The sequence below is a fragment of the Halichoerus grypus genome, chromosome 10 (assembly GCF_964656455.1).
Source record: "Halichoerus grypus chromosome 10, mHalGry1.hap1.1, whole genome shotgun sequence".
NCBI lineage: Eukaryota > Metazoa > Chordata > Mammalia > Carnivora > Phocidae > Halichoerus > Halichoerus grypus.
The window spans coordinates 114771478-114795081 of record NC_135721.1 but is presented as its reverse complement, the minus strand read 5'-3'; the positions used below and the strand labels follow the sequence as shown (position 1 = coordinate 114795081).

General features: G+C 49.3%; 1 protein-coding gene across 12 annotated transcripts in view; it reads right to left on the bottom strand.

Annotated features, from left to right (window-relative positions):
* Nucleotides 1-8073: 8073 nt before the first annotated feature.
* The window catches only part of RALY (RALY heterogeneous nuclear ribonucleoprotein), a 78329-nt gene continuing 62798 nt past the window's right edge, over nt 8074-23604 (bottom strand). For 6 of the 12 annotated variants that reach the window (XM_078057093.1, XM_078057101.1, XM_078057094.1 and 3 more), the window contains 8 exons: nt 15870-16134; nt 14663-14735; nt 14422-14469; nt 12324-12526; nt 11500-11613; nt 11177-11341; nt 9683-9731; nt 8074-8494 (listed from right to left, as the gene is read on the bottom strand). In XM_078057093.1, the coding sequence (XP_077913219.1) occupies nt 8089-8494; nt 9683-9731; nt 11177-11341; nt 11500-11613; nt 12324-12526; nt 14422-14469; nt 14663-14735; nt 15870-16125 (1314 nt within the window). In that variant the 5' untranslated portion in view covers nt 16126-16134 and the 3' untranslated portion in view covers nt 8074-8088. Of the gene's footprint in view, nt 8495-9682; nt 9732-11162; nt 11342-11499; nt 11614-12323; nt 12527-14421; nt 14470-14662; nt 14736-15869; nt 16135-23604 lie in introns of all 12 variants that reach the window. The other 6 variants (XM_078057098.1, XM_036079505.2, XM_036079510.2 and 3 more) reach the window with 6 other exon arrangements.

Here is a 23604-nt window from a genome sequence, read left to right as displayed (position 1 = left end):
CTTCTATTTCTATGGTGGTGGTGGGTTTACTGACTTCCTATTGAAGACTGCTCTTGGGAGGGATGATGGTTTGTCTCAGATCCTGATAAACCCTGCCACCCTTGGCCATAGGGGCATCAAACCCTCCCAACAACGTGCAACAGAGGCATCACCCTTGGAGCTTTGTTGCCTTGATGGTGCTTTTTGAGAAGAAAAGACCAAACACTTGCTGGGTGCCCCGTGGCTGCTATGGCTCCTGTCCTTTCAAACCTTCCCTGATAAAATATTCCTGAACCCTTCCATCACTGCCCCTTGATTTAAGCATGGGTTCTGTTTTATTAATACAACACTGGAAGTTACTGGAGGACAAGCTGTTATAAAGGATAAGTACTAATGGATATTCTTCATACTAAACACTTTTTTTTTTTAAAAAGATTTTATTTATTTGACAGAGACAGCGAGAGAGGGAACATAAGCAGGGGGAGTGGGAGAGGGAGAAGCAGGCTTCCCGCGGAGCAGGGAGCCCGATGCGGGGCTTGATCCCAGGACCCTGGGACCATGACCTGAGCCGAAGGCAGATGCCTAATGACAGCCACCCAGGCGCCCTAAACACTAACATTTTAATAGCTATCTTTTAAAATTATTCTCATCAGCTGCAGATTTTCATGAGCTTTTTAAACGAACCAGAAACAAGATCACAGCCAAAATCTTATTTGGGAAGCTGGCCAAACCTAATCCTATCATAGTGAGCAACAACTTCAGTATCATAATTCTGAGGCCAAAAACAGTTATGAGTGATTTTTCAGTCCCAGATATATCTGTGCACTCACTATGACTACTGTGGCCCAGAATCGGGGGTATTCTTACTTTTTAAACATTTATTTTTAAAGTAGGCTCCATGCCCAACATGGGCCTTGAACTCCTGTCCTTGAGAGTCACATGCTCTACCAACCACGCACCCCTATTCTTTTTTATTATATTCTTAAATAACAAATATTCTTAAATAATTCTGAGCTATTCCTAAATATTTTTAAATAATCCTTTAGGTAAGTGGCTAGTACTACCGAAGTCCTAACTTTGTGCCAGGCCCTGTTCTAGTGTTTTTCTTTTTCATTAATTCAATCAGCACAGCAACCCTTTGAGGAAGGTACACTATTCTCCCCATCTTAGAGATGAGGAAATAGACTCAGAAAGGATAAGCAACTTGCCCAAGAGCTACACAGCTGGTAAGCAGGGAGCCAGGTTGCAGGTCCAGGCATTTCAGCTCCAAAGCCTGTGCTCTGCCTCTCACGGATGGTGTCATATTTTCTAAAGTATTACCTGAATGCCTGCAGCAAAAGGCAGTCAGTCCCCTACCCTTCTGGAGCTTAAAGTTTAGTGAAGATGACAGATGAGCAAACCAGTTGTAAATATCATCTGGTAAGAGGGGTGGTGATAGAACTAGCATGACTGGAAGGGCCAGTGCAAACTCAGGTCAGGAAGGCGTCTGAACGAGCACTGCAGCTGTAAAGGCACAAAAGCCAGATCATTCTTTTCCACAATTAGTTCCCTGTGCCTTGACAATAGGGGTCAAATTGGGAGATGGGAGATGTTGAGCTGCAAAGAGAAAGGAAGGGGTCTAGAATCTACCGACTGGGCAGTGAATAACTGATGGCAGTAGACTTACGCGGCAAGGAAGCATCAGGGAGACTAGGCTGGAGGTTACTGTAAAAGTCCAAGTAAGATATAAAGAAGGGCCTAACCTAAGGCAGTGGGATGGAAAATGACCATGACCTGATGATTAGGAGAAGATGCTGACATGGGCAGTAGGTGGATAGTGGTGCCATTCCCCAAGATGAGGACTCATGAAGAAAAAGACTGGTGGCCTGACAGGGCAGGGCTTGACTGAGGTCCTTGTGGACATCCAAGTGCAGCTATCAGGTGGGCAATTATATGTATTCCCTGGTGCTCCTGGGGAGTACTGAGTTAGAGGTGGAGATGAGGAGGCATTACTGTGGAGTCTGAAGCCACAGATTCGGTTAGCCAGGAAACTGTACGGAAATATTAAAAAGGGTGGAGAGGTACTGTGGCATACAAGGAAGAATCAGCAAAGGAAACCGTGTACACAGGAGAAAGAGCCAGGAGAGACCGTTGGTCCCAAGAAGCAGGAGAGGAATTTCAGCGTCAGTTTGTGACGGGCACGTGGGAAAGCACTGCCCAGGTTTGCATCCTGCCTCTACCTCTTCAAAGACAAGATTCACTGCCAAGACATGATCTTGGGCAAACTGTTCAACCAAAGGTCTCAATTTTCCAACCTGTAACTTGGGATGAGTATCTCCAACTCTGGGGGATTATTGTGAGAGTTAAGTAAAATAATGCAATCCCTGTTAAAGAATTTAGCAGAGTACACAGGAAATGCTAACATATATGTGTTATATCCCTTTTTCTACAGAGTCAAATGCTGCAGGTGGGGAGCGTATAATTAAGAACACAAAGGTAGGGGTACCTGCCTGGTTCAGTTGGAAGAGCATGTGCCTCCTGATCTCGGGGTCATGAGTTCGAGCCCCATGTTGGGTGTAGAGATTACTTAAAAAAAAAGAAAAAAGAAAAAACCCCAACCCACCAGGGTAGATGCTGGATTGAATTGTGCATCTCCATAGTTATTTAGCTGACCAAGTCACACATCCCTTTTTAAAACCCTTATGGGCAAGAATGAATGAGACAGTCTCTGGTCTTAGCTCCCAGTGTGGTCAGGGAACTGGACACTGTGCAGGGGGTAGAGGAAACACTCGTTTTTAGAGGTAAGAGGGGACTGGAGGATGGGGAAGAAATGGGGTCCAGGTCAGAAAGTGGGAATGGGGGGCGCCTGGGTGGCTCAGTCGTTGGGCGTCTGCCTTCGGCTCGGGTTATGATCCCAGCGTCCCAGGATCGAGCCCCACATCGGGCTCCCTGCTCAGCGGGAAGCCTGCTTCTCCCTCTCCCTCCCCCTGCTTGTGTTCCCTCTCTCGCTGTCTCTCGGTGTCAAATAAAATCTTAAAAAAAAAAAAAAAGTGGTAGTGGGTAACCCTGTCAAGTTTCTGTTTTGTGCACCTGGAAAAGCCAAACCCATGCACTTGCCCAAACAAGACTTGGCTCCTGCACCTTTGTAGAAGGACACCCTCATCATCTGGGCTCCCTCAGGAGGTAGACTGAGGCAGGGGTGCAGGGAGGGGGGCATGTGCACCAGGGGCCCACTCACCAGTCAGAGGAGGCAGGAGTCCATTCATTCGTATACACAGGAGGGCCAGCTGGGCTTGCTCCACAGGCTTAGTGACCAGATGGACACACTACTCTTGACTGCAATAACTCAGATATAGGGGAAAAAACTTGCTAATATTTTCCTTTGCCTTCTTTTTATATTCTATTTTATAATACTCTATTGACTTTCTCTTTGTAAGCTGCCTGAAATACATTTTGGAACAAAGTGAATATAAAGTGAGTAGGGGAAAAAAAGAGGAAAGAAATTATAGTCTTATTTTTTAAGAGAAAATCACCCGAATCTGATTAGGTAATAATAAATGAACTCAAAATTTATTAAGTATTGTCATAACAACAATGTGCTCTCTTCTGCTTTTCAGATGAGGAAGATGAAGGCTCAGAGAGGTTAACTGACTTGCCTAAGGTCACACAACATATAATCTGGATTGGAACTCAGTTCAACACAAAGTCTATACTCTTAACCCAGTCCCCCTAAAGTAGAGCAAACTCCTTAACCTCTTTGAGCCTCAGTTTGTGTTCTGGTTATCTACTGGTAGAGAACAAATCAGTCCAAAACTTGGTACCTTAAAAGGATGACAATCACTGATTATTGACTGGGGTCAGCTAGGCAGTTCCTACTTGGGTTCTCAGGTCAGTGGCTGGGCGGGACTCATCTTGAAGGCTTCCTCACTCCTGTCTGACAGCGGATGCTGGCTGTCAGCTGGAACATGGGGCCTGACAGCCCTTGCCATGTGCTCTGGGCTTCTTCATAGCATGGTAGCTGGGTCTTAAGACACAGAAGTGGAAACTGCTGGTTCTTGAGAACTGTGAGACTGGCACAGCATCACCACCACCGTATTCTGCTGACCAAACAGCCAGAGTCCAGATAAAGGGGAGAGGGTATAGATACCAGCTGTCAACAGGGCCAAGTTTTAGAACCTTCACATCTATAAAATCTACAAAATGGGCACAACTACATGATGAAGACCTGTTGTTTTTGTCAGCCCAAACCTCCCTTCTTCTAGCAACAGAACTCCTGTCTTCCTTCTGGAGATTCTCCCCTCCCCCTCCACACTCAGGCCCTGTGGCCATGCTCTGCCACCACTGAGGACCTGTCTGAGAACAAGGCCCACGGGAGGAAGCAAAGCTGAGGAATAGGGAAGAAGATGCCTGATGACTCCTGAACCCCTGGGTCCCACTGGATCTGAAGGATTATCCCTGGACCTTTAAATATGCGTAACAATACACTTCCTCCTGCTTAAGCACATATGAGTTCAGTTTCTACAACTTGTAACCAAAAGTTTGTATTACATACACCTAAAAGGTGGTTGCAGAGATTAACTAAATATACAATGTGCCTTTTACACAGCAGATATTCAGGAAGTGGTTTACTGTTATGTGGCCACAGCTGTAAGGATTTGTATTTGCCCAAAGTTTAATCAGTGGCCCAACTGGAATTCAAGCCCAGGATGCCTGATCAGAATCTTTTGCCCGCTCTACCTTCTGTATTTCTGTGTTCTCACCAGATGGTGAGAACTGTAAAGTATCTACTGTAAAGTAGATAACGTCCTAATGGGACAAGAGATGACCTGGCCAGTGTTGGTTAATATTGGACACTCATATACCCACATTTTCAACTCCTCACCCATAAAAAAAAAAATGATCAAATTACCATGTTACTATTTCTTTAAGAGTCTAAAAACTATTAAAAACTCCCAAATCCTCAAAAAGCACTCCAGCAGCCACTACTAAACATTCTGAATGGCAAATGAAATAAGGTCTGAGAGGGATTAAAAACAAACCGTGGCCCTGTTCTGAAGCTCCTCAAATTAAGAGTTCAGACTTGGCCGTGTGACTTGCTTTGGCCAATAGAAGCTGACAAACATGACACAAGCAGGAACTTGAAGAGCACTTGCATCTCGGGGCTTACTTGGTCTTGCCTGCTAAATGCTGGGAACATATGGCCCAGTTGCCCCGCCAACCACTTGACAAGTGGGTGAGGTTATCTGGGACCCATGGGCCCCCAGCCAATCTGCCAGCTCACTTCAGCCACATCAAAGCCCAGATGAGAGAAGTAGAACTGCCCAGCTGAGCACAGCCCAAATTCCCAAGCCACTCAATCAGAAGCTTATGTTTATTAAAGGTACTAAATTTTGGAGTGGGTTTGTTATACAAGTTAATAACTGATAATAAGGCCCATTTACTATCCCTGATCTAGGCCAACCTCTCATATAGATGAGGAAACAAGAGACCTAGGAAGGAACAAGACTTGCCCAGGGTCACAAACCTTATGGGCAGCAGTACAGGGAGGAAAGCCTTGGCTCACAATCCAGTAAACCCACTGGCTGTAATATTCCTTCAAGACAGCTGCCAGGATCACAAATGAGGCTTCAGATCTTCAAAACACCTAGGGAATATTAGTCCTTTTGGGCAGAATGTGGTATCACATTTCTTCATCTCCTTTTGGTTTTCAAAAGTTGAACAGATTAACAAAAACTGATGAGCAATGGAATGGGGGAGGTCTTTCCTGCCCCAGACATGGGGAGGATGGGCAGGTCTGTGCAGGGTTTTTGTGGATGTGAATTTCCCACTCAAGCTTTCCCATGGGCTAAGTAGTTCAGGAGCTTTTCTGGGGTGCCAGGATGGGGATTCTCAATCTGTCTAGGGTATATCCTGATGGCAGGGTGATTACACAGGGCCTCTGCATAGGGCAGATGCTTCCTACCCTGGAAGGGGTCTTCCATGCTCTTCTGCCTAGCATACTACAGAGGCCCACAGCCCCTCCTGTTCTACCTGTCCCCCAAGCACTGAAAAGTGAGTGCCTCGGTCAAGCACTACTGAGTAAGGGCCTTGTAGAGTCTGAAAATGTTATTACAGTGCAATGGGCACAGAGCACTAGGCTCTTGGGACGCAGGAACCCGGTGCCAGCCCTCAGTGTTAAGTCCACCAAGGTCCAAAACCCCTTCTTTGCACTCTGCCCAAGTTCCAGTCCAGGGTGGTGTACCAGGTAGGGACATGAAGACCTGTACACGTACGCAAGTGGGTCGGCTAGAACTGGGCTCTGGCCTTCTGAGCAGCAAGGACAGACTGTGAGTTCAGGGACTAGAGGGGTATGTTCCACTGAGGGCTCTTCGGGAGAGATGGGACACTCCCAGTGGACCTAGCCCCTTCCGCTGGACACCTTCTTTAGCTCTCCAGACTGAGCCTTTTGTTTTGAGTAAGTTCCCAGCGACTGTTTTCCACCCTGGGTCTGAATCTCTCAGAGACTGATAGCCTCAGTCTCTACCCTCTCTCCCTCTGCTGCCCAGGGTCCCTGGCAGGCACACATATGGGGACTGAGATCCCCCTGGGCAGCTAAACCTCCAAAAAGGCAGAAACACTGCTCCACATCACACTAAGAGGCAATGGCCAGCAGGGATGGGGGCATTTGGCCCAGCTGTGGGTCCAGAACTCTGGCTCCCTAATGGGCTGGCTAGTCAGGCCCCTGCACAGCTTGGGAATGTAGAGCTGCACTCGGGCTTCAGACTGCTAGCTGGCAGTCAGGAGGGCTGCCCAGGGAGGGAGCCATGAGACAACAAAGACTTCCCTGGGTGATTCCATACTCAGGGCAAACTAGCCTCAGCACTGTCTCAAGCCCAGCCTCTATCCTCCACCAAAACCTGGAGCCAAAGCCCAGTGGAGGTTTGATGGAGGCTATGCTGGAGAACTGCTAGTGTGAACTGGGATTTTCAGTAAGGATTCCAGTAGGCCTGGGACCCTGAGGAACACGTAAAGATGGAGGGAGAGCCCAAACCCCTTTGTGATGATGGGACCGAATTTCCTGTCTTGGGGAAGGCTGCCTAGGAGAGAATGAACAATTTCTGAAAAGCAGTAAGCTGATACTTCTCAGAGCTGCCAACACTAGAACAGCAGCTTAAGGGTGAGTGGGTATTTCTCAGGTGGAGAAAGTAGGAGCAAGAAGAGTATGTGCTACATTTTGGAACAAAGCCCCACACCAGAGACCAGCCCAGGTGGCCACACATTTATCACCCAGTTCACAGGACCGGGGAAGGTACTTTTAACCTATGAGTGACTCAAAAAGATCCACTGTGGCAGGTGATTTCTCCTGGGAATGTGAACACAGGGAAATCGCTCAACTTGTGGGGTGAAGTTAGGACAGAAGTGGAAATTTGAAGGAACGTCGCCAGTGGTCAGAGAACAGAGCAAACACCTAGACAGGTGGCCCAAGACAGGTAGAGGGAGGCACAGATATTCTGATGCCAACCTCCTACTGCCTGAGGTCAAATGGACTGGAGCTCCATTCCTTGCCGCCTAGGAGAGTGAAGGACCTGTTTTGAGTGGGCCAGGAAAGAGAGGTGGTAACAAGGGAGAGAGGCCAGGGCATATAGGATCGTGTACAGGAGTTGGGGTTTTGTCCTGATGGTGAGCAGTCAGGTAAGGGTTTTACAGGGAAGAGACATGACTCAGATAAAGCACTGTGGTGTCTAGTCGGAAATGGGGCAGGGAGACGCTAGACACTGTGAGGCTGGTGAGAGGATAAAGCCCGAGTGAAAAAAACACAGTGTCCCAAACTAGGACAGGGAAGGAGAGGAAGAGGTGGATTCTAGAATCATCTCAGAGCTGGGAAAAACGAGACTGAGTGAGAAGCTAAGACCTGGACCTAACTGTCTAACCAAAGTGGGTCACAACTGCTTGACACTTTAGCCACCGAAGTAGTCTCTTGGGGACCAGGATATGTGACCCTCCCCAACAACCCTATTGGCCATTTTTATCCCCATTTTAGCTGTGGAAGCCCAGACAGACCAGTGTTATGCACCCTGGACAATGCTCCCTGGCTGGAAAGTGCAAGGGAGGAAAAAGAATGGAGTGAAACAGACCAGACCAGACTCTGGCTCAGCAGGGGGGCCCGGGGACCTTGAGAAAACACAAACCATCCCATCTCAGAGCTTGGGATCCAATCTCTTTATTGTCAGGGTACCCTCCCTGGGACCCTCCCCTCTCCAAACCTATAGAAAAACCCCAAGCCTGGGAGTGTCCTGGGGGGGGAGGTAGAGTGTGGGGAAACCTCTGTGTGCTGCCCTCTGGCCTGGGCGGTGCCAACAGGGAGGGCATGAGGGGAAGGGTGGCCAATAACTCCACCTGCAGAGGATGCAGCACTGGCTGGGATGTGTGCGGGAGGAGATGCCTGCGGCCGGCTCTCCTGGGACCCGCTGGGGGTAGTCTCCAGGGGTGGGTGCCCAGCTCTAGGCCTGGTACAGTGCACGCCCTTCTCCTGCCGGTGGCCATCGTTCCTGTCAGGCTGAGAAAGAGAGAGACAAAGGAAAGACTGAGGCTGAGAGCAAGAGCCCCTGGTACTCTCGATAACTGGGGTTGGGAAGACAAAGGGGAGAAAGGTGTTTGCCATTTGCAGACAGACACAGGCCTGCACTCTGCCTCTGGCCTTCTAATTTTCTGGCCATGCAACCTCTGGTGAGTCTCTCCCTCTCCCTAAGCCTCCCATTTCCTCACCTGAGCCCTGCACCTCATCTGCGAACTGGCTTCACAAGGTCAAACTTAGCCTCCTTGGTAAAACCAACCAGGAAGCTCCCAGAGGAGACAGACTACAGATCTAGAATTTCCTAAACTGTCTGGGAGATCTTGCTGGTAGAACAGCTCACAGCATGGATGTGTCTTATGTAAAGACACGTGTGCTGTTTTGAGGCCTTCCTCCACCCAAGCCTGTCCTACCCTGAACATGGCCCCCAAAGGAATGGGGCAGAGCAGGGTGGTGAACACTGGGCTGTGAGGCCACACACCACCGGACTCAAACCTAGGCTCCACCAATTGCCACCTTGGGACTGGTGAGATACATGCTACCGCCCTGCCCCACCCCCACCCCCCCGTGCCTCAGTTCCCCCATCCGCTAGGCTGGCACCATCACAACCTTGCAGGGCTGGGACAGTTTCCTCCGGGCAGGATCAAGTTGCAGCCCCTAAGCCCGGCACAACCGTCCCTCGCTGATGATGAACTCTCCCTGCCCACGCAGGGCTGCGACTACCGCTACTGGAGGCTCCTAGTCATCTCCCATATACCGACGCCCATCAGAGCCCCCTGTGCTGAGCTAAAGCTGTTCCCTCAGATGCCTCTCCCTCAACCCTCCACAGGCTCAACTACGTATTATCGGCTCTTCCACCACACCCCTCTCTGACCACCCGGCTCTCCAGCCCATCATCAGGCTCACACTGGTCATGGTTTGTGCCTTCTTCCATCAGACTCAGAGCTCCTCAAGGGTGGAGGAGATGGGCAACATGGCTCGGAGTGCGCCGAGGGAATCCCTGCAGGGCTGGCCTGGCTAGCCCATCCACGGCTCCTGCTCCCACAGCCTACCAAGCTCTCACCACAAAGGAGCACAGTAGAACGGCTGAGGATGGGGGAGCCTTCCTCGCCGGGCATAGCATGACCCTGCCAGGTCTGCTTCACTTCACCCCGTCCACCTGGACCCCCGTACCTGCTTACTGCAAGGCCCCATCCTCCACGTCTGTGTCCTGGCTGTGCTCCTGATAGGGAGGAGGCAACAAGAAACCACACATCACTCACTACCAACTCTGAGTCATCCCTGCGGCCCAGAGCACATCTGGAGACCAAACTCCAACAGAGGGATAGACAGCCAAGGGGAATGGTTATGGGAACAGTCTCAACACAGCTGGCTTGGAATCCTGACAGGATGATCTGGGGGCCCTCCAGAAGAGAGAAGGGACCAGTCAAGGATGTTCTAGGTCTGGCAGGGGACACGTTTCTGCATAGAAAGACCTTCTCAGACTGTAGCAGGCTGAAAGCCTAGTAGGCTGGTGAGCTCCCCATCTTTGGGGCATGGTTAGGGTCTTTATGGAGACTACTATGCCTAAGAAAGTAATTGGGTCAAAAAAAGAGAGAGGAGCTGGGGGCATGAGGAGGAGGACCTCATAAGTATGGTGGCCATGGGCCCATCTGTCCTTGGGCCAGAACCCCAGCTTTGATGAAAAGGAGAAAGTTCCAAACCTGGTGAAGAAGTCTGGGCTCTAATTCTGGCTCAGCCCCTATCAGTTATAAGGCCCTGAGCAAGTTACTCTACTCCTCTGAGCCACCGTTTCCTCACTGGGTAAAAGTCGGGAAGAGTAATACTTTGCACAGCGCAAGGCTGTTGTTAAGGTTAAATGAAGTTAGAAACTACAGGGCCTGGTGCTCACTGAGTGCCTGTTAGGTAAATGGATAGTAAGCACACAACAGTTACCTTACATACTCAAGAGTGTGGTCTACCTTCCTACTCAATATAAGCTCCTTGCCAATGGCTTCCCACTGGCACTCTGAAGAGTTCCAGTAACAGAGAACTCCCTCCATGCCTCCCTCATGAGACAGCCTCTTGCGTACTTCGGCAGCAATGGCTTTTATTTTTTTATTTTTTATTTTTTTTTTTTTAAAGATTTTATTTATTTATTTGAGAGAGAGAGAATGAGAGACAGAGAGCACGAGAGGGAAGAGGGCAGAGGGAGAAGCAGACCCCCTGCTGAGCAGGGAGCCCGATGTGGGACTCGATCCCAGGACTCCAGGATCATGACCTGAGCCGAAGGCAGTCGCCTAACCAACTGAGCCACCCAGGCGCCCAGCAATGGCTTTTAGAAAGTCCTCAGGTAGGGTGGATACCCAACCTCCCTGTGGCTTCCCCAGGCAATCCCCAGTCCTGCCCCCTGGAACTCTGCAGACCGCGTGTGCTCCCTTGAGCCCCTGACTCTTCTCTCCTCCAACCCATGTGGAAACCGAATCTAGAATGGGCCCTGGACTAAAGAGAGGTCTACCTCGGTCCTCAGTGGGACTTCGGACTGGCAGCTGAAATAGCCATTCCCGTGCTCTTCCGAAAGAGGAAGGAGGGAGCTCATAGGGCCACCAACCAGCTCAGAGGCTCGCCCTCCCCTGCTGCCCTCCTGCAAGCCCCTCCCCTGCGGGGCCCTCACCAGCTCTTCCTCACTGTGTGTCAGCAGCCCCTCCTCATCGCCGTCGTCTCGAGCCTGTGCTTCTCCCTGGGGCGTGCCTGCCTCAGAAGCCGTGTCCTCTTGGGGGGCTGGCGGCCGGCTGCTGCCACCACTACTGCCCCCACCACTGCCACTGCTGCTGTCGCCCTTCTTCTTGCCATCTTGAGGGGAAAGGAGTGGGAAGAAGGGAATAAAGAAGGCTGCCCAGGGCAGTCACCGTAGCAGAAGCTAAGCCCCTCTCTGCCTTGTGCACTGTCCTCCCCACACTCTGCCCTGTGCCCCTGCTCACTGAGCTGGGTGAGGACCCTTGGAAACTGACCTGGGTTGGCCTTCTGCTCCTCGGCAATCTGCTCCAAGCGGCCCAGCAGAGCGTCGATGTTGGACTTGATCTGTGTCAGCTCTGTCTTGATGGCCTGCAGCTCACTGCTCTTTACTGGGAGCGAAGGGAGTACAGGGCTGTCACCCAGGGGCTAGGAGCCTGACACTAACGTAAGACCCTAGCCCCATTCTGTCAACTACAAAGGCAGGCCAATGGCCAGAACTGTCCTCATCTGCGGTTCTTTGGCCAGGAAAAAGGCTGGAGCTGTCCGTGGCTTCCCCCCAAGACTTCTGAGGCCATGCCTACAGGAACCAGCCCACCTTTCTGAACTTGGGACCTTTTCCCCTGACCTCTCAACTCCTGAAATGCACTGGAGATGGATAAAAATGCAGGTGCGGTGTGCACCTGAGCAAGCATATGTGTTTCTCCTCATGTTATAGGATGATGCCCTGATTGCAGGTGTATAAACGTGGGTGTTTGACCATCAGATTTCCTGGGTGCCTGACTGCAGCATGTGTACACCAGAGAGCATGTGGAGTAGTGGGCCTGTGCAGCCTTGTCCTTACTACAGGAAAGATGACACCTTCTCCTCACTGGGTTCCATGTCACAGCACTGGACATTTCTGTGTCCAACCCAAGCCCCTCCTCCTCAAAGGTCAGCCTTTTCCTCTTAGAAATGAATAAAAATACTCACTTGGTAGTGTTAGAGCTGCAGAACTGTGGGAGATTTGTTCCTTCATCTATTTTCCAATGTAAAAATATGTGATTCTGTTATTTTGCTAATGAGAAAAATAAAAATGATCTAGGAAGATCTAGTCACTCACACTTGATCTTGGCTGAGCCGGCGGGAGTGGCTGTGGAGCGGGCAAAGAGCTTGACAGGTATGGTGGTTTTGACGCGTCGGACCAAGGGGACTGTGACCCGGGGTCGCTTCACAGGGACTGCCCTGGGCACTGGCACAGGTGACAGGCGGCCCCGATAGTCGAAGAGCCTGTAGGGGCAAATGGGCCAGAGGCTGCAGCATGGCCTGTGGCCACCAGAGGGCACTGTGACTCTAGACCAACATGTGGCTGGTGGGCAGCCTGTACTACACACCTCTGCCTGCTCCCAACAAGCCCTGGGGGTGAAGAGAAATGGCTTTTCCGACCTTAAAAGCTTCTGGGACCCTCATTCCATCCACCTTTCCTACCAGCCAGGTTGGGTAAGGCAGGTGGTAATGGTTATAGCCCCAGTTCAAGAAAGGAGCAAACTGAGACCAGCCCAAGAAAAAAGCCTTCCCTAGATCTGCTGTATTACCTGACCTGGCTTCTGCTCAGTCAACTGCCACCCCAACCACTGGTCAGTTTGCCAATGTCCCTAAAGCAACGCAAATCGCCAGCTGGGAACAGAAAGATGTGGGAATGGATTGGAATCCCTGTCTGCCTGAGCCTCAGTTTTCCTATCTGCTTCATGATGACGACTACCCCAATTCTGTGCCAACCCCCCACCCCACCCCAAGGCTGCTATGAGGGCAGAGAATGAAAAAACTTGGTTAAAAACACACATGTTAAAAGGTGTGATAGGATACTGAGACTCTCAAACCAGGAGCCTATGATTTCAGGGGCTGGGCCCCCTTTAATCATCCCAGCCCTCTTAGTCCACTTCAGAGATGGAGGGGAAGAGATCAGCAGCATATCAAGGTTAGGCAGCTCAATCAGAACCCTGGGCTCCCAGTTTATGCACTGGCCCCAATGTCAACACGCAGCCCTCTCCAAGAGGGCTTCTTTTCCTGCTCATCAGGCAGAAGCTTGTAGGCTGAGTAGGGGTCCCTCATACCCTATCTGCTACTATTACCTTTCCACAGGGAACAGAGCCTTAGGGGTTCACTATGGGCTCACTTTGGTGACAGCCAGGAAACATGCCATCACTGGGCAGTTCAATGCCCCATGGCTTGGCACTCCTTTGTTCAGAGAGCCCCTGCCCTGGGGTGGTGATGGCTGGAGATGGAGAGTCTCTGGGAATGGATCCAGTCCCAGACCCTGCATTTCTGCCCCTAAGGGGAGGGGGTGGCTCTGGCCTTGGTCAGAATCACTGAACCACAGAATCCCAGAGCTGGAGGGGCCCTGAGGACTTGGTGCAAGCCCATTTCAGAGACTGGGAGGGGATCTGCCCAAAGTCACACAATCCACTCACAGTGGCAGAGCTGGGATTAGCACCCAGGTCTTCTGACTCCCAGGCTAGGGCACATTCCACTACACCACACTGTCTCCTGAAACCATTCAGAGGTGAGATAACCGAGGCTCAGAGAGGTTCTGTTCCTCCTTCCCACAGGCTGGGGGGGGGGGGGGGTGTTGGAACAGCCCCATCATGATTTCCACTCAAGAATGTGGCTGGTGCCATGGAATGGAGCCCACAGCTCAAGGCTGGGGTCTGATGAAGGGTGGGCCATAGCCTAGCAGGGACTAATTCAGACCTCCAAAGGACCGCTGGCCTCGGCTATAAATGAAAGGCCAAGGGGCTCATACTGAGCTCTGAGGTCCCTTCCACCTGGCTGAGCACCTCCAATAGGAAAGGAGACTGAACAGCAGGAGCGTGAGGGCTCAAACTCCCTGTACCTACTCCTGTAACCTGTTCTGTAATCCAACTTGCTATGTTTATACGTCCCTTGCTGACCAGTCCCGTTGAGTCCCACCCTAGGAGGAGGAAGGGCAGTCAGAGAGCAGGAGATAGTGTGGGTTGGGGGAAGCTCTGACCTGGGCACCTGCAGAACTAGACCCTAGTTCCAGCTCTGCCATTCATCTGTGGAGCAGCCTTGAGCAGATGCCTGTCCACACCTCTGGGCTCTGGTTCCCAGTTGGAGGACTAAGTGGGCTGCACCAGCAATCTCTCAGGACCCTTCCAGCTTGGCTGTTTCATGCCTGGGCACGCCCCTCCCCTGCTCACCTGTCGTAGAAGTCGTCCCGGTAGTAATCATAGTCAAAGCTGTAGCCACTGGGGAAACAAAGGGGAGAGGGCCAGGGCTTAGGGACAGCCACTCAGCCCACTCTCCACAGGCCCTCATCTCCAAACGCCTCCCCAGATTCTAGGCTCGGCACACTGTCACCAACCAGTGTTCTCTCCCTCTGTGCAAAGAGGGACCAATCCCACCCAGGTGGAGAGAGACAGACAAGACAGAGCGCCCCACCTGTATATGGCAGATGCTGCTCTCTTTAGCCCCTTAGGTCTGTTGGGCTTGGGCTCTCCAGCCATGTTGATATCTGTGTGGAGGGAGGAGGCACAGTCAGATGCTGGTAGCGCAGCAGGGTACCCAAACACACATCAGCCTCATGCACGTGAGCAGCGACTTCTACCTGCTTATGTGAGGTACACATGGACTGTCCTAACTTAACCAACCAACAGGTCTCCACACATTAGACTCATACCCACACATCACAGAGACAGGCCTATTTACAAATCCATGTACATTTAGACACCTGCATGCATGTTCACAGACATATCACTCACACACACATGCCACGGACATCACATACATGCATTCTCAAGTACACTCACGTACGTAAATACTTCAAATACGTATCTTCACACACATGTTCATGTATCCAGGTAATCAAGTCACACACAAAAATAACACATATACTCCCAAGTACTTGACGCCGATGTCCATATACAGAACTGCCCGCATACAGATGAGCCACGGCACATTCAAACAAATGTTCTACTGAACATCTTTATACCTAGAATGATGCTTAGCATATGACAGGATCTCAATTAATATTTCGTAAATAAATATGCATATCTGCTTACACACACTAGCATATTCTGACACACACATTTTTCATATATATGTACTAAAGATGTGTCCACATGTTCTCCACATGCTTAGTTACATCCACATTTCACATAGATATCCCTTCTCGAACATACATATACACAGAAGTAGGTGCATTGTACACACTCCAAGGTAGACTGCCACATGGTCACATCATATATATACAGCACCATGGCCAAAGGCACCTGCTTCACCTTGTGCTCCCAGCCCCTCTTCCTGGCTCTCATAAAGAGTTCTAACCTAAACCATCCGTAGCCCAATGTTCTAGGCTATGCTAGTCCACTGTTCTTTTCTCTTAGGAATCTGCATTTTAACTGGAACCATAAAGCTTATCATTAAGAGTCACCATGAAAGCAAAGACAAGACAGAAGCAATTCTGAGAAGCTCCTAAAATACTCCCTACAGGCAAATTTTATAACTACTTAATAGTGATTAACATTTCAGATAGGGGTGGTGGGTAGTAGCAAGGGAAACAGAAAGGGGCCTAAGAGAGAAGCTAGAAAGTGAAGGCTGGAACCCGCTCAGGAGAGTACGAGGAGCAGGGCCAAGGAGAGACGCTTACCCAGGGTCTGCCCGGCCAGCACCCGCCCATTCTCTCCCAGCACAGCTGCCCGGGCATGGCGCTCGTTGGCATACTGGACAAAGGCATAGCCTTTGTGCACAGAACAGCCGGCCACGCGGCCATACTTGGAGAAGATGGTCTCCACATCCGACTTCTTCACCACAGCTGTGTTGAGGTTTCCGATGAAGACCCGAGAATTGATAGACTTGGGGTCATTCTTGTTGGTTACATTGCTTGTCTGGATCTTCAAGGACATGATGGCCACCTGCAGAGAGAAAGCCACTATGAAGCTGGGTCCCCCAGTTGGGCTCAAGGGCTACCCATGGCCCACATCATGGCTAAACTGGATGGCTTTCTGCCCTGCTATACATACATCCCTACAGCATCCAGCCTCCCCTTTTTATAGCTTACTGGATTGCTGACCTCATGGCCAGGTGCTTTATATATGTTCCCTCATTTGGTACTGACATGACAAGTAGAACCAGGCCATTTCACAAGGGAGAAAATGCACATTCAGAGGTCATGATGCTAGTGAGCGACAGGGCTAAGATTTGAACCCTGGTCTGCTTGAGTCTAATTCTTTTAAACCCATTCCTTCTTTAATGCTTATGTGAAATAAGTTACCCCATGCAGAATCTAAATTTGAAGATCTTCCATCATTTTTCTTCTGTTCCTTTAATGTAGAACCATGGCAAAGAAGTCACATGGAAATTCCAAGTAATACCTGCTCTACCACATTATGAAAACTGCTCAGTCTGATCCAGACATTGACCTAGCTTTGGCTATCTTTACTGGTACAATCATTTTTATTTTTTTTTATTTTTAAAGATTTTTATTTATTTATTTGACAGAGAGAGCGCATAAGCAGGGGGAGCGGCAGACAGAGGGAGAGGGAGAAGCAGGCTCCCTGCTGAGCAGGGACCCTGATGTGGGACTTGATCCCAGGACCCTGGGATCATGACCTGAGCTGAAGGCAGACGCTCAACCGACTGAGCCACCCAGGTGCCCCGGTACCATTTTTAAAAAGGTGAGCTAAACAAGCCTCACTGAGCACTCACTGTAGGCTAAGGGTGGCATGTAATATTGAGTAATCACAAGACCCTATAAATAGTATTACTATTGTTCATATTTTACCAAAAAACAGCCCCCAAATGTTAACTTGCCAGGAATGAGCACTCAAACCCGTGTCAGTTGGTCCCTACAGCCCTTTTTCCACCCCGCCCCCCAGCTCTATCACTTTCCTTCCCAGAGCTAAAGCCAATTTAAAAACTACAGTTAAGTAAACATATTTACCTGAGAACTGTTTTTAATAAATTAACTTTTTGAGTTAGTACCACTTTTAATACTGACTCATTCAAATTTTGTTGTTTGCTTAGAGATCATATTGTACCTACTCTTTGCTCTCCACACTCTGGCAATGTCTTTTACCCCAAGGGACTGTACAAATGTCTCCTACCCCTGACCCTGGACAGGTTACATCAGAGGACAGCTCCAGAAGGACAGGAAAGGAGGCTTGATGACAGTAGGAAAGGCCTAACATTAAGTACTGGTACTTACACTTCCTGGCCCAGCCTTCTGCTCACTGGCATGGATTTGTACAACTCCTTTTTAGAACACTCCTATTTCAATACCCCTGCTGAGAGCTACTAGAGAAGGTGCTAAAGACCCCAAGCAGTATGTATAAAAATTCTCATCAGCCTAGGCTAACGGTAAACACCTGCCTACTAACCTAGTATCTGAGGGTAGAGGGAGCTTCTTGTCAGAGAATTAGAGCAGTGCAGAGCATAAACTGGGAAAGCCTTATCTTTTGTTCCACTAGCTTAAGAGACCCTTTTCTTCTTCAATCCTTCCAGCCTGGAAGCTGGCATGTTCTGACCAGCAGATGGCATGGACTGCAAGGAAACCATAGGCTGGCCCTGAGAATAATTCTGAGGAAGAAACCTACTCCTATGGTGGGCTTGCAGTAGCTCCATGGATATACTGGGGTCCAGTGTGCGCCATCCGAGGTAAAAGACAGGGGCTAAGAAGGCACTGCTATTGATGAAGGGACTAGTGCCAGTTCTGGAAAGGGTCTGGAAGGGACAGACTCTTTTTTGTTACTCAGTTTACTTTTGCATCCAATCATCATTTATTAAGCAGTGAGGAACACAAAAGATATCACCCATGAAAACACTTAATACTGTCCATGTGCAGTAGAAAATGCTCAATGTATGTGGGTTCCCCAGGGCCCCCCATTCCTCACAGTCCTCTCTGATAATCCCTCTCCTACCTGGATGACAAGCCATTCAAAAGTTAATTTCTTGTCCATCCATGGATATAAGAAATAAGTTTGTGGGGCTCCTCCATGGCCATCAGATAACTCTCCTGGTTGGTTCAGCTCAGAGCCATGAAGCTTTTGCTCAGGGAAGGGCCACCTACTTTGGCTGGAGGGAACCAACCACTGGCCTGGGGTGTAGACCAAGAGAGAAAGAGAGGGGGATGATGGTTTAGACCTGTTGATGACTACTATCTCTGCCACTGACCTGGCAGGGACATGACAGGTGCTGGGTTCCCTCAGACCTCTGGCAGGAGCCTCTACCACCAACTGAGCAGGAAGCACTTGCTAACACCTGTGTTTAGTGATACAGCAGGATCAGCACTCACTCCTTAGCTGGTGAGTAGCTTCAAGTTTGGCCATACTCAGTCCTTTCTCTTGTCACTTGGGGTTTGGGACAATGTACATAAAAAGGACTTTGCGAATTTCTTAAGAAATTTGCATATAATTGTAGGGATGTCTTTTACCTCAAGGGACTGTACAAATATCTCCTACCCCTGACCCTGGACAGGTTACATCAGAGGACCGCTCCAGAAGGACAGGAAAGGCCTAACATTAAGTACTGGTACTTACACTTCCTGGCCCAGCCACTTCCTGGCCCACTCCCAGAAGGTCAACAAATCCATAGTTGAACTTCTCTGTTCTAGTAAAACTGCCATCGATGAGGCTCATTCTAAATGAGGGTCAAAGTCAGACTGGAGCACCTTCTGAACAATGCCAAGAAAAGGCAGCCAGAAGCCATGTCACAAAAAGGCTACAACAGAGAAGAGACCAGGGAAAATGTATGCCTGTGGCCATTCTGGGTGAGGCATCTGCAAGGCCACAAGAAAGGTCCACCTGAAGCGCGCTCCAGGCACCAACCCCGCCCTATACTCCCTATCTAATCAGCCCTAATCTGCTTTCAATGGCAGTCTCCAAGGGCAGTCTGTGCTGCTCTTGTGCATACTCCCTAAACCCAAAGGGATAGCTATCTGTGGAGATATAGAAAAGCTTCCGTGTTTAAACATGTTTATGAGACTCCTGAAAGTGAGGGATCAAGTTGGGGGTAGGAAATGAAAAGTGTGCCCAGACTAGCTCTTCTGGAACTGCTAGGTTCAGGTACAGAATCCCAAAGAGTCAAGATTTCTAAATTCAGACATGGTCTTCCAGGTTGTTACGAACCTTAAAATTTGTTAGCTTCACTTATAACCTTCAAATATTTAGACATATAGTATGTAAAGTCTCCATCTGTACTCTTTGTTCAGCCCTGCAAATGTTAGAGGCAAGCCTGACGAAGCCTGGGACACAGTAAGTGGCCAATAAATATTAGGGAGGAAACAGTAAGAATAATTGCGCACGCACCACTGGGGGCTGAGGTCCCAGGCATCTCATTAAAAGACTAGAGTCTCTGACCCAAACACCCCCCTTCCCCCGACAGACCAACCAACCCCAATTCAATCTTCCTCACACAATTCTTTCTTGGTTTTTCCAAGCTTCCCCCTAGCTTAGAGTAGGAGCCCTAGAAAATATTGACATCCTATTCAGCAGAAGCTGCTTGACTTGATAAGCTATTTCCCCCTGGGCCAAGCTCTGCCTCACAGATTAGCTGTGTAATTGAGAGCAAGGTGTCTGCAGCCCCTAGAGGCCCCATGCTTAGCAATGAGCCAAGGAGAGGTGGGTAGAGGGATTGTTCTTGATGGTGGTGGGGAGAGGAAGAAAGAACCAGACTTATTTCCAGAGATTTCTGCAGTGTCAGATTAGCAGGGACTTCAGTGAACAAGGCCCTCGCTCTGAGGAACACAGGGGAATGGACTTGACCACAATGACCCAGCCCATGAGGAGCAGGGCCAAGAACCCCATGGGTCCTCTAAGTCTAGGATTCTTATATCCCACTTTTCCTTTTGGGCCGGTGAGAGACAACCCTCAGACAGTGAGGAGCTGGGAGGGGGCAATCCAGATACGTTATTTTTTAAGGAAAACTAGGGACTGGCTCCCAAGTGTCTTCACCTTTACCTGCTAGAGGAACAACTGCTGCATAAAAGCTGGGCCCTTAAGCTAATTAAAACCCACCAGAGACACAGGCTTTGAAATGCAATTTACAGCTGGAAGGGATGGGCTCACTTCTCCAAGGTAGTAAGAACAGAGGAAATTTGGCAAAAACAAAGTTTTTCCCAGTTGAAACATTTCAGATGGAAACTGTGTTTTAGAAGCCAAGAGCCAAGCCTGAACATGTGGTAAAGTGACAGGGCTTTGTACAGGTAGAAAAACCCTAAAAGGTATGACCAACTCTGAACTCTGGGTAAATGAGACACCCCCCTCCCCCACCGAACCATCAAGGTAAGAAGAGCCTCTAATTACCAGTGTCAGACTTTACATTCCCCACCATATTTAATCCTCACAAGAGCCTGTGAGGAGGTATTTCAAATAGGGGAAGGAAGACTGAGAGAGGCCAAGTTATTGGTTAATACAGCAAAGCCAGAACTGGAACCCAAGTCTGTTTGACTCCATAGAGCCTATTCATAGAGATGTCTTGGGTACTGCTTGCCAAGGTGAGAGAACGTGTCACCCTGAGTCAATGACAGCCTCTCCTTGGTCCTCACCCCTTCCCCCTCCTACTACATCTCATGTTCGCACAGGATTTTAGTGAACAAAACCAGTGTATATCCTTGATCCAGACATTGTCAGTCTCATCTTACAGATGAAAAGCTGAGGATCAGCAAGGTAGTGACTTAAGGCCTCCAGCCTAGTAAAGGGAATAGCTAGGGGACTTGAATCCAGGCCTCTACACACCACTGTTTCAGGAACCATCCCAGGCCTCCCACTCTGCCATGTCAGCCCTTATGCCCTCCCAATCCTGGCTATCAGGTTCAAGTCTAGTCTTCAGCATGACCTCTGAGGTACTTAGCCATCAGAATGCCCACTGCCCCAACTCTGTAGTTCCTCCCTGGCACTGGATCTCTTCTTCAAACACTAATTTCAAAAGAAGAGCTGCTGCTCTTGGTCCTGATGCCCCCCAGTGACTATTTAGAGCCTCTGTCTAGGCCAGTACTGCTCAATACCTCTGGCCTTATTCTCCTCTCCAGTGTACAGATGAGGGTCACACCAGCTTGTGGCTAGACCTCTGCCCTTAGATAACCCTGGAGATACTGGGTGATTTTGAAGGAAAATAGCAGTCAGTGATGGTGAGGCTATTTCTGGAGAAAGCCAAGCAATTAGACTGATCAGTGCCCAGGGCCTCCTTGGTCCAGAGGCTCCTGGTTAACAAGCGGCCAAGGATGACAGAACGTCTATTAATCTCATTAAACTCACCAGGCCCCAGCTCATTAGCATTGCCCAAATGATCATTACTGACCAGACAGGACTAATTTTCCAAGGAATGCTCTTTAGTTCCTGACAATTCCCACTCCCATGAGAAACCCCAGCTCCCGATATGTGAATACTGAGGGCACCTAGAACGGGGGGTGGGGGGTGGTACAGGCTATGGGTTCAGGAGACTTGGCCCCTGCTCTGCTGTGTGACCTGCAACAAGTCATACAATTTCTCTGAGCCTTATCATCCTTATTCTGAAAACAGGAATAATCTTTGTCCTGATTACCTTTCAGATCTGATATAAAATCAAATAGGTTAATCAATGTGAAAGTGCTCTGTTGCATCTATAACATACTCTGAAAGATAAGAGGAATATAGCTATTATTACCCAACTCCTATCCCCTTCACTCACTCAAACATTTCTTAAGTATTCCCCTCTGTGCTGGCCCGGTGGAGATGGTGGGCAAGAGTGCTCACGGGCCTTGTCTTCTACTTCCTTTTCAACAAAGCCCTCCTTCCAGGAACCTGTTTCTTAACTGTTTCCTAACAACAAAGGGAAAAATGCACCTAAAATAGTAGAAACAGGAGATGTAAACTTGGAACATGTCCCTTAAACTCACTTAGCCTCAGATTCTTCAACTGCAAAATGGGAATTATACCAACGCCCACAGAGATAATGGGTATAAAGTGCCTGATATAATGGCTGGGACCAGTAGGTATTTACGGAAGAAACTCAAATGCCCTGCGCCCTGTGAAACTCTAGATCATCCACATTCCAGCCCTATGTTCTTTACCCCGTCATCTCCCAGTGCTCCATACTCTGCCTGAGAAAGGGGAGTCAGGGGGTAGACGGCCTATGTATATGCAGGGTAGGGCTGGAAAAACTCTCTCCCTTGTCCTAGTGTCTGGAACCAAACCTAGAAATTTCATAAAGGTGCCCCCAACTCATGCCTGATTTGACAGGCACTATTATAAGGAGCTGGGTGGGGTATCAGGCCTTCTGAGCCAGTGACTCACTTCTCAGCTATACCATGAGATTTCTATTCCTATACTATAACATTGTGATGTATCAGCATCTGATAAGCGGAGGGGAGACCCTAAAGCAGAGGCAGGGCTGGGGCCTCAGTCACCTTTCCCCACAGTGTAGTCTGGGTATATACGCTATCTTCCCTGTATCTTGCATCCTAACTCTACCCCGACTGTGGCCTTAGGCTGAGGCTTAGTTAGCATCTGTGACAAGCAGCCCTTCTAACTATGTGGGGACAGGCAGCAAGGACTGGGTAGGTACAGCCCTGGGCCTACAATCCCCAATACTAAATTACAATTAGGGATCTAAAAATAATTGTCAACCTCTTTATTTTTGTCAAAGGAAGTCATCCACGCACTTACCTACCCATTCAATCATAATTATAGCTATCCTAATACTCATCGAGCCAACTCATTCATCCACCAACTGGTCTGGTACCTGATCTCAAGGAATTACCAGTACATCAAGGGGACATCCTCCATGACCACAAAGCACATGTGCCCTGGGCTGGAGTCCACTGCCCCAGAAGCTGCCCAAACAAAGCAGTCCAGGATATCAGAGAATGGAAAGGAGCACTATAGAAGGTGAATTCCAACTGGGTGGTGATGTGGGGAGACGCTATGCCTGGCGGAGGAACTGCAGTAACAATGCACAAACCATGCCCCTTTCTCCTCTCTGCTCCCTGCTCTGCCCTTCCCCCTGTAAGTATATGCAGGGTAGGGCTGGAAATAAATGTTTGAAATAAGAGAATTTCTTCAGGGGCGCCTGGGTGGCTCAGTTGGTTGGGCAGCTGCCTTCGGCTCAGGTCATGATCCTGGAGTCCCTGGATCGAGTCCCGCATCGGGCTCCCTGCTTGGCGAGGAGCCTGCTTCTCCCTCTAACCCTCCCCCCACTCATGTACTCTTTCTCTCTCTCATTCTCGCTCTCTCAAATAAATAAATAAATCTTTAAAAAAAAAGAATTTCTTCAGTGCTGCCTCCTCTTCCTTGACAGCTGCATACTAATTCTTGTCTTGAGGAAGAACAAAAAGGGAATATACAATTCAATATGCAGCAGCTTTATACCAGGCACTGTGTTAGAAGCTTTACAGGCTAATCTCTCATAAT